Source organism: Astyanax mexicanus, chromosome 2 (assembly GCF_023375975.1).
Source record: "Astyanax mexicanus isolate ESR-SI-001 chromosome 2, AstMex3_surface, whole genome shotgun sequence".
Classification (NCBI taxonomy): domain Eukaryota; kingdom Metazoa; phylum Chordata; class Actinopteri; order Characiformes; family Acestrorhamphidae; genus Astyanax; species Astyanax mexicanus.
Window position 1 is genome coordinate 63597896 of NC_064409.1, and position 11124 is coordinate 63609019.

At 38.3% G+C, this 11124-nt stretch overlaps 1 protein-coding gene and 1 long non-coding RNA gene across 3 annotated transcripts in view; one reads left to right on the forward strand and one right to left on the reverse strand.

Moving 5' to 3' along the window:
• Positions 1 to 2469, reverse strand: part of LOC125799037 (uncharacterized) — a 34883-nt gene extending 32414 nt beyond the window's left edge. Inside the window, exon 1 of the long non-coding RNA XR_007437854.1 lies at positions 2275 to 2469. This is a non-coding gene — a long non-coding RNA (uncharacterized LOC125799037). The remainder of the gene's footprint in view (positions 1 to 2274) is intronic.
• si:dkeyp-19e1.3 (USP6 N-terminal-like protein) overlaps positions 1 to 11061 on the forward strand; it is a 31659-nt gene extending 20598 nt beyond the window's left edge. For both annotated transcript variants that reach the window (XM_015600899.3, XM_007228295.4), the window contains exons 8-14: positions 1807 to 1855; positions 3889 to 4009; positions 4136 to 4230; positions 4337 to 4402; positions 6053 to 6152; positions 6467 to 6619; positions 7800 to 11061. In XM_015600899.3, coding sequence (XP_015456385.3) covers positions 1807 to 1855; positions 3889 to 4009; positions 4136 to 4230; positions 4337 to 4402; positions 6053 to 6152; positions 6467 to 6619; positions 7800 to 8992 — 1777 coding nt within the window. In that variant the 3' untranslated portion in view covers positions 8993 to 11061. The remainder of the gene's footprint in view (positions 1 to 1806; positions 1856 to 3888; positions 4010 to 4135; positions 4231 to 4336; positions 4403 to 6052; positions 6153 to 6466; positions 6620 to 7799) is intronic.
• The last annotated feature ends 63 nt before the right edge of the window (positions 11062 to 11124 follow it).

The window sequence follows — 11124 nt, forward strand, 5'->3', positions numbered from 1 at the left end:
CAGACCTTGTAGAGGCCTAACCAAAACAAGAGCCACTTCCTCTGTCTCAGCGCCTTTTTTTATTTCTTCAACTTCCTGAGAGTCAGTGAGGACTTGGAGGAAGTGACAGCCCCACGACTCACTGCCATTATGCCCAGAGTTAATGCCGTGTTTTCATTCTGAACGAACAAAAATCTGCTGCAGTGTGGAAAACCATTTCCCGACATTTTTCACATTTCACTGGCAATCATAAAGGTGTTTTATTCAGGGCTAAACGGGAGTGTATATATATAACAGGACTTGAACATGAGGTTTTATGTCGGGGATATATACATTGTGCTCTGCAATTAATTCAGTTCATGTTCACATCTTGGTTAATGATCCAGGTATATCTAGCTGAAGAAGAAAACATCTTGTGCATTGTTTGTGATGTTCAGAAGATGATTATGATTTCCACGTGTCCAAACCGAAACTTCGTTTGTCACATTCGTTGGTTTGTTCAAACTAAGCTGGAGGACATGACGAGGTTTCACACTTGTATGTGGGTTTGCTGGGTTGTACACAGTGGAGGAAGTGTAGGAAGATTACATCAGTGTAGCAGCTCAGTGCTGTCGTGCTTCAGCCAAAAAAAATCCTCTTCTGCCCCTCGGCCTCATTTACACACCCCTGCCTTACTGACCAGGCAGATTACTAATTTGTTGATCCCATCTTTTTTTGCTAGTTGATTTGTCTGTGAATGATAATGGAACAAAAAGATCATCCTCTCTGTTTCAGCCTGAGTTCTGCTCCTACCCACCCACCCAGCAGCATCTATTATTAATGCACCTTTCTTTTTTGGATGCGATAGTTAATGCATGAAATATCCTCCACTGTTGCTGGGTTGTTTTCTTTTTTTTTTGTTCTCATCTTAGAACTAATATGTCTAACTGTGAGCGTGTGTGCAGCACACATTCATACTATTTCCGTAGTTTGGTGGCCACAAACAATTATTTTTGTAGTCAACATAATCTGTTCATAATTATTTTGATTAGTCAATTTGTTGACAGTTATTTATGCCATGCCCTGGATTATTTCTTATGTCTGGATCAGACACAGCAGTGCTGCTGGAGTTTTTAAACTCCTCTGTGTTACTACAGAAATATTCCACCAACAGTGTCCTGTGTACAGTATCCTGTAACAACTGATGAAGGACTAGAGAACACAAAACTGTGCAGCAACAGATTTGGAGCTTCTGTCTCTGACTTTATATCTACAAGGTGGATCAGCTTGTGAGAAGTGTCTAATAAAATGGACATCAAGTGGACAGTGTTTAAAAACACCAGCAGCATTGCTGTGTCTGATCCCCTTGTACCAGCACAACACAAAAACACCAACATCCAAATAATACCTGCTCTATGGTTGGAGGATAATAATGTACACAGAGAAACAGATACAGGATTAAAGCCTGTAATTATAGAACTACAAAGTATCCTGTATGCTCAGTGGAACTAAAAAATGGAAAACAGGTGTATTTTACTCAAAGTGGTGATTAAAATGTTCTTGTTTGCTCTTAAACTCAAAAGAGGAACCACAAAGATACAAGCGACTCCCTTCCTTTTTTATATTGTCACTCAGTTTATTATAATGGTGTCTTCATTATCCCCTCCCCTACTGACTCCTACTCATCTCAGAACATTATCAATTAAGTTGACTAATCATTGCAGCCCTGTTACATAGTCCACATGATGTTACAATGGCTATAACAAAGACTTTCATTAGAAACCCATGCTGAAGTTGAAAGTGTGTTGTTACTAAGCGTGTTAACTTGCATAATTTTTTTTTTCACAGGCAAAAAGCTCTGTTTGATGTGCTGACAGCCTACTCTGTCTACAACAAGGTGAGTGTACGTTTTTTCCTGTATGATTTATGTTGGTACTTTTTAGTTTTCATACATTTATTTGAATAGAATTTTCTATAGCCTTGATTGTTCGCACAGACACATGCAGGGCATAAACATTGCTGTCCACTGTTGGTGGTAATGCCTATGTTGTTTTCCCAGTACTCACACTGTGACACTTGTGAATCAAGGATCCAGACATTAACTAAGGGGTTTGTTTTATAAAGCCCTCAGCATTAAGCCGTGGAGCCATGGCACTGTGTACACTGGAATTATGGTGCTCCATCCAATACATTTAGGATGAGTTGCAGATGAGGTCATCTAACATCCTGAGCTTGCTAATGCTTTTGTAACCCTAAAGGAGAACTTCGGTGTAAATTGGACTTTTGTTGTAGTAAAACATGATAAAAAGTACTTACCTTTGATGAATAGCACTCCTCCATTCTTCCACAGCGTCCCGAGATCCAGAACTTTGAACAGTCTATCCAAACACCCTTCAGACTGGGTGACACTGGGCATAATTTGCCCCGGATCTTGGAACGCTGTGAACGGAGGTGTGCTCCGTTTTATGTTTTACTACACCAAAAGTCCATTTAACACCGGATTTCTCCTTTAACTGCACAGTAGAAATAGTTATCCCAACAATAGCAGGATAAACCCTTTTTTTAAATAATATAAATAGCTGATGATTATGTACATTTTTTGTTAGTGCGTGTGTTGCTCTAATGGGTGTGTACGAAGTTGAGAATTTGAAAATTTTGCATGTGAATACCAAAGCATTTGTAAGTGCAACAATATCATTAATATTCTGCGAGATGTGTTGTACATTGCCTGTTAAGTTGTTATTTTGGAGATGTAAGATATACATATACACACTCACACCATCATTCATTCATAACCCTTAATTTTAAAGTAAATGGGGGAAACATGTGTGTTTGTGTTGCCTGTTACATAATCCAGCACACAGTGTTCTGAACTGAAGAGGGAGAGGTTAAGAGTCATAACCCTACTACCTCGTCTGTGCCAGATCTGTTCTCTGTTCTCTTTCTCTGGAGTTCCTGAAGCTTGATAAACCTGATAGATGTGGATCCTGCTGATCATGCTTTAAATAGTTGGAAAACCTCTGCTGTGCTGATCAGAGGAGCTTCAGAGCATCATGTTCTGCTTAATGAAAGCACAGAAACGCTGCTGCGTCATTGTGGTGGTCTGTGTGTGTAGTAGTGGGGGAAACTGGGTCACATCTGTCCTTAAATGTATGTGAATTGTGGATTAATTTTACTAATTTTATGTTGTTTTAGTGATCTAATGGAAGACAAATAAACAAAGTGATGTTGAATTGTTCATGTTCCAGTACTCAAATATTAATAATCAAGAAAGTAAATGTAGTCAAACATGCAGATGCCTACCTTAGTACTTTGAAGAGTACTGTGTAAATTCTATCTATCTAGACAATAAGGGTTTATTTGCTAAAACTCTAACATTAGGCTTAATACAATAAACTTTCATTTAAAAAAAAGTGTAATTTCATGTGTGTAGGGTGTTAATTCAAACATTTATGTAGCTTTTCTTATAAAACCTGGTATTGTTAATCATAGTATTTGCTCATTTATGCTTGGGCCAGTTTCCCAGACTGGGATTAATAGGAGAAAACAGTCTTCAACTAGGCTTCAGGAAACCAACCCATTATGTTCAGTCCATTTAAAAAATTTGGAACCACGCTTTTGTTTCTTAAACAAAGATGTTGTTACTTTTTACATGTCATTTTTACTGTCTGCACAATTGCATGGATTGTAATCCTGGATTGTAAAGTGTTTTTACACTCAACATTGTGCATAGGTGCATAAACTTCTGCACAGTACTGTATGAATGTTTAATGTGTAGTGTATGTATTATACATTGGATTGTGGTACTTCAGGTATATTTTAGAGCGTGTGCAAGGTTTGCGTTTATAACACGTGAGAATATAATGTTGTTTACATGTGATTGTTTACATGTGATGGTTACAGAGTGCTTGGCTTTTATGTTTTCTGTAGGAGGTCAGCTACTGCCAGGGCATGAGCCAGATTGCAGCCATTTTGCTAATGTATCTGAATGAGGAGGACGCATTTTGGGCCCTGTCTCAGCTCCTTACCAACCAGAAGCATGCTATGCACGGTAAGCAAATCTGGATTCGCCTAACAGGTTTTTTTTAAAGTTATTTTTTTATTGTTGTGTTGTGTGACCATTGTGAGTTTTATAAATTGTAGGTCATCTATACTTGTTTTTCATAATAATTCCCAGGATTCTTCATCCCTGGCTTTCCCAAGCTACAGAGGTTCCAGGCTCACCATGACCAAATCCTGGCTAAACTCCTTCCAAAGCTCAAGAGGCACATGGTAAGATTTTCCCACCCCTGTTTATTTAATGGAGAGGAACTATGAATGCTCTGTGAATGTACTGATTTTTCCCACCTTGTCTGTTCCTTGTCTCTCTCCTTTGCAGGATAAGGAGCAGATGACCACGGGTATATACACAACCAAATGGTTCCTGCAGTGTTTCATTGACAGAGTAAGGCTGCTCTTCATAGCTTACCCTTTTTACTGCCTTAGTTTACACTGATTTCCTCTTGCTGTCCTAATAGATTGATCACAGATGGTAGCAGCATCACTCAGGCATGTTCTGGTGACTGACTGTTTTAATATATTAAAGTCAGAGATTATACAGCTGAATACAAATGCACCAGTCTGACTGATACAAAATCTCATGTTCGTCACATTTAGGATATTCTACTGTATTTGTAGTTGCATACATTTGATCAAATACTTAGTCGATTAGAGGTATTGGTTGCAAAATACAAAATGTTTATCTCCAGAATTTCAATGTAATCATTATTATTCAGTCTTTTTTATCATTAAGCAACAGCCGGATTTACATTGTCAAAATGAGAAAAAGGTCAACAATATAAATACTAACTTTTTAGTCCAACAAAAAAAATGTGTATATACATATGGCTTTGAGGTGCTATAGTATATTTTCCTTTCATACAAACATCTTGTGTCTCAATTCTTTTCATTTTTTTGACATGTTAACATTTAAATCTAGCATTTATTCACACATTGTCAAAATTTTGTAATGAATGGACGAATAGAAATGCTGAAAAATGTCTTGGAATAAAATCTATATATTTTTCATATATTTTTCATTACCCTGTATAATTGATGTTTTAGAGTTAAACAAGGCTTTGAGGGTGATAGTAGGGGTGGGCGATATGGCTCTAAAATAAAATCACAATATTTCAGGGTATTTTTGCGATAATGATATACTTGGCGATATAGGAAAACTAAAATAATTAATTAATTTCAGGAATATAGTATAATAGTATAACAGAATAATCATAATGTGGCAAAGTAAATAATATAGCATAAAATAATATAATGCAGCAAAAAATATTGCAGAATATTTAGTGCATGCATATAAACTGCAAACTAAAACAATTATACAATAAATACACCTAAAGCTTCACAGTAAATAATAGACTACTTTTAAGACAGAACAGCCCTATTATCACGATATGGATTTTTAATATCATGATATTTCTGTGTCACGATATATTGTATACGATATAATATTGCCCATCCCCTAGGTGATAGTATATATTAAACTCTGCTACAAACTACTCTGCTTATTTACTTTAATTATCAGTTTTTGGAACATAATGGGTGTCCTTGTTGTTTTAAAGCCGCCTCCCTTTTAGTTCCCTTGCTTTTTGGTGATCCATTATTTAAGACCTGTGGACAGCATGGCAGAAAGAGAATAGACGGGGTGTGACCTCTGTTACAGAACACGGAAAAAGCCTTCGTGCTTTTTTATCTGGGAAGAGCATTACATCATTCTTACCCACTCACACTCACACTAGAGTTCTTTAACAAACAAAACCAAGACTTCTCCCTGAATTTTTCATTTGAGTTAGCCAAAACCCAAGACAGACTTTTATTCATGCTAGTCCTTGGGCATGACTGGTTCATTTTTCGTACAAATTCAGCACTGATATCTAGTGATTTGGGTTTAATCACAACCTAAATGAACCACTGAATCACACCAGTCTTTATATATTTTACATATATTAATTAAAATATATAGATATTTCGATACATGTATATTAATTTTCCCCCTATCATTATATCACTCACTTTTTTCTTTGTTTTTTTTTCCAAATAGACACCTTTCACCTTGACCCTGCGTCTGTGGGACATATACATCCTGGAAGGAGAGAGGATTCTGACTGCTATGGCCTACACTGCCCTAAGAATTCACAAAAGTATGTATGATGTCACACGTGCTTCAGTTAAATGAAACTAATTTATATATATCTTTCAGAGAAGCCCTTTATTCGTAAAGCTCTCATATCAGTTCCATTTATTTAGCCACCCAACCCACAAATGTGAATACGTGAAACGTGTGCGAATTACTGCACAGTTATTTCCTACTCCTGTGGTTTTTGCGGGGGTTATAACTGTGTCATGTTAAATCCGTCACCATAGTTTAAACCCTAAGTTCTACACCATAAAGCTTCTGCAGTTAGCTCGGTTCTGAGTGTGCTTATGTAACTGTGCCCTCTTCTTTCTCTTTCAGAGCGTCTGCTGAAGATGTCTTTGGAGGATCTGCGGGAGTTTCTGCAGGAGAGCATCTCCTCCTCCTTCCACCAAAATGACGATACCGTCATAGAGCAGCTGCAGGCCGCCATGGCTGATCTACGCAAAATGAAGCTGGATCTTCCTCCTCCATGTATGTTATATTATCTTGCCCATCTGTAGATGTTCACATGTGTCATTTGGAAATGCACTTTAGTCAGTTTTAAGAAAGGGTTCAGTTCATATGGGTTCAGTTCATTTCCTGCTGGGCACTATTTAGTTGTAGAGTTTTTAATTTTATGATTCACAAAGTATTTTTGGATTTTAGACTTTTGAGTCATGGTTTAATGTTCATGATGTTCATAGATTTTGTTCATTCCAGTGATAGCATTAATTTGAATGAGCACATGGAGATAATTTCCGGGTACATTTCACCCTAATGATAGATACAGACAGACTACTTAAATATAAACTTAATTTAAGCAAATAATCTGAATTGAACAGTTTTGTAATGTTAATGCTTAATTTGAAAACCACATAAAAAGTTCACACATTTGAGTTAAAATGGAAAACAGCATTACTCCAACAATAGATGGATAAATATATTTATTACATTTAATAAATAAGCAGGTGTCTCAATACTTTTGTCCATGTAGTGTATGTTTATGCATCACTGTACAAGACCAGTTTCTTGGACTTTTAATTTTCCAACATATATATTTTACAACTCAATCCCTGTCTGGAAAACTGTACCATATAGATTTTAGATTTAGGTTTAGAAGCTTTTATAGTTCTATGCTGAAACTACAAGGCTAATGTAGCTACCAAGTACACTGGCATGCCAAATGTCATGGAGCCACCTGCCACCTTGTATGTAGATGTAATTTCTGCCAGAGTCACTTGTCTGTTTACAAGGACAATTCTAACCAGATAGTGCTGCTCATGGTCATTTGCACCCACTGTAATGTTCACTGTGGTTGATAATACCTTCTGTGATGTACACATATGAAACTGTTGATTGAGAAATGTTAAATACCCACATTACTTTGGAAATAAAATGTCTCACCTATTTGTTTCCAAGCTGGCCCCTTCACAAGGACACTTATTGATCAATCTGCATACTGCTATCCCTTCACTTTTGGCATGCCCATTTAAATGTGAAAAGGTGTAAAACTACCTGTTTATATCATGCAAAGTTCAAATCTGTAGTGTCATAAGTTACCCTTGAAAAGAACTTGTGGAAGGAAACAAATAGCAGTTTTTCAAATTTCATTATAATACTATAAGAGCAAAAATAAATTTTAATTATTTTGTATTCCTTAATATTCTTGCAGCAAAAGGTGATGAGTTGCCGAAGATGCCTCTGGGTGTGGAGGATCCAGAGGATGTTGTATTAACTCCAGTGAAGCCTAAGCAGGATGCGCTCCCTCAGCCAGCCAACCCTCGCTTACCGGAGCCCGTCACCCAGAATCAGACCCCCTCCATCCCTCCAGTCTGCCCAGTAATACCATACAGCCAGGCAAATGGTCCAGTACCTCTAATCACAACCTCATATCCACAGCCTGGGTCTGCAGGATCAGAGACTAGAGTCCACAGCCGGAGTGGAGCTGCTGAGAAGAGGCTGGCTTTCCCCTCAGCAGGCGCCACTCTCTCGCCAGACAGTGCTTTTAAAAGACCACCTTCAGTTGACTCCATTCTGCAGGGGGATGCGGGTGACTGGCCACCTCCGTACCAACCTTCTGAGACTGATGTCGCCAGTGTTCACTCTCTAAACTTTCCTGAACTGCCCCCTCCACCTCTACCAGAGGCTGGAGTGGAGCTTTTACCCCTGGAGGACGCCACATTACCGCCACCACCACCAGCAGCATCACTGACTCATCCTTTGGATCCCTGTTCCTCACCATCTTCATACAGAGCCCAGCGGCAGCTCAGCAAGTTCCCCGTCAACTTGTACGTACCCCCTTCCACAAGCGACCGGCGGCCCTCCAACACCTCTCATTACGATAACCTGTCCGAGGAGGAGGAGTCCGTGGAGAGGTTGCTGGAAATTGCAGCTACTCTTCCTCCAAGCCCAGAAACAGGTCGAGGAATCTCCAGCCTCCCCACGCTGCCAGAGGACAGTGCCACCCACCATTGGCCCCAACCACCAGGGTTCTTTTACATCCCTGACTCTGTTCCACCTCCTCCACCTCAGCCATACCTCAGTGCATTGCCCCCATTGCCTCAGGAGCAGGACTACCAGGGGCCGGACAGTTGGGTGACTTCAGACTGCGTCCTCCCAAAACCTCCCCCCGACTTTGCAGACACACCCTCCCCAGTCCCCTCCCCCATGATTTCCTTCAGATCCCACCAGGCAAATCAGAATCAGAAGGACACCTACAGGAACCAGCTACGATCTCCCAAGGTCCCAGTAAAACCACCACCACCAGCAGCTCCATCCCCTACACCACCTCCGGTGTGGCCTGACTCGAGCCTTAACCGGATGCATGTCCCAAACCGCCAGCTGCCAAAGCCAGTGACCTTCTAACACAGGAAACGTTTGCGGCCTTTGGTGCTGCTGCAATAAAAAAAAAATAAAAGTCATGTTCCGTCTCTCTGATGTTCAGAACTTTCCAAATGTCAAGCCATCCTGTTACGTTCTCTCTTCTTTTTTCCTCTCAAACTGTTGTGATTTGTACAGCTTTTTTTTTTACCCGTTAAGATTTGATTTTGTTCCTTTTATGGTGGAATTATGTCTAATGTAGCATATTTTGCCACATTAATGGTGCTTCTATGTGTAATTGTTGTCTTCTATGTGTAAAAGCACTGTTGTTGAGCTTAGATCCGTTTGGCTTGTACCCGTTTTGTGCCTTTTAAGCTGTTTGCTTTGTACAGATATCTATGTAAGACTTAAGACTTTGAAAAAACTCCAAAAATATTTCTAATTTGTACAGGACACCAAAAAGGTCAATTCAATTCCAAATTTTATTTGCTCTTCCGAAACTCCAGCCAATTAGCATGTTATGCAAAGGAGTCAGACGTATGCATGCTTTCACTCATTCTATAATTTCCTCATCTATAATATGCAGTGTTTTGAGTTGTGAAAATGTGTTTGAATGTGTTTAAGTGTGAGTGATGTGATTTGGTTTATGCAGCTTTGTTTTTTTTGTTGTTTTTTATCTTCTGCTCACTTTAAAACATATCCTGTAAAGCTTTACGCACAAATGGCAATTTAATTGTAACAAAAAGAAAGCTTTTTGTCTTTTATGTGGCTCATAGTAAAAAAAAAAAAAAGGAAAAAATGCTTATATCAGAATGAGCACATCCCAGTGTAAGAGAGTTGGCTCTAGAAGTTTTTGAGATTTGTTTTTTTTTCTAATGTATTTTAAAATGCTTTAGGTCAAGGATTTGGAAATGAATCCTCTAGTAGAGGGATCACAATTTAACAATTTGCTGATTTCTAGCTCCACATTGTGGAAGACAATGTGCAATCTTCCATAAAAACCTCAAATGCTTTGCCTGTAAATGTGTGTTCACAGTGAATTTGTACAGAACTTAAACAGAGAGAAAAATATTGTGAAAAACATCGTATTATTTTATTTGCACTTTTTTAAACTGTATTTAAGAGCTTTATGTTTTGTGGTGTTCCTCGGGTGCAGCTGCTTTTCCCTTTGAAAGCAGCTTCCAACCTGTTCCAACCCAAAGATGGTCTTTTGTATTTGGTTGTGATGCTGTGATGACACCATTTAATGCCAAAAATGTTTAAAAGAAAAAAATGTGGTGGTTTTTTTTTCACACAGTGTTTTATTGAACATTTACATTATTGCTTCATTCTGCAGTGTGCATTCAGTGCTGCCTGACACAGTCTATCAGAAAACTTCTTTCAGTACTTCTGCTGTAGTATACAAAAGTTAAGTGCATCACAGTATCAAGATATGAGGCATATCATTAAAAAAGGCATGAAAGCAAGTCGAAAAGAAAGCATATTAAACTTATAGAAAAGTGCAAACATAAGGCACCTTTAGATTAGCAGGATGTAGTTTGCATTTCCAAAGAATGAAATATTTTCCCTCCCCCACTCCCCAAGGACACAGAGTATTATAGTTTATTGCTATGTATAGGCCCCAGCTCTGCAAAGCAAAGTGAAATATGAAAATATACACAAAGACATTTCTTTTAGGGATTAGTGCAGTAAGAAGAACTTCATTGTCAGATATACTATTCACTTCCATAAATAAATCATCAACCTAAAATGGCTTACTTGGCATGGAATAACTTATAAAAACAAATTACATAATAAAATATAGTAATAAAACAGTTCATGAAAAGGAGTGTAACTATTGCATACAAATTACCGTCTTAAGGCCCCACTACACTCAGTTCTGTACAAACATGTGATTCAATCCTTCGTAGGCTTAGTGCCAGTTAAAGTCACCCTATTTGCTTCTGAAAGCTAAGGGACAGATTTCAGATATTTCAAGTAAAATCTGCAAATAAAGCTACAAGTGTCTCAGTGCACTTCTAAACATAAAGGTGCTTCAAATGCAATTGAGTTTTTTACAACAGAAATGTAAGAATGAAGAACATTTACTTTACCAATTAAGAGATTCTTTGCACTCTTATGCATTATACAGCTCTGGAAAAAAATAAGACCACTCCAGTTTCTGAATTAGTTTCTCT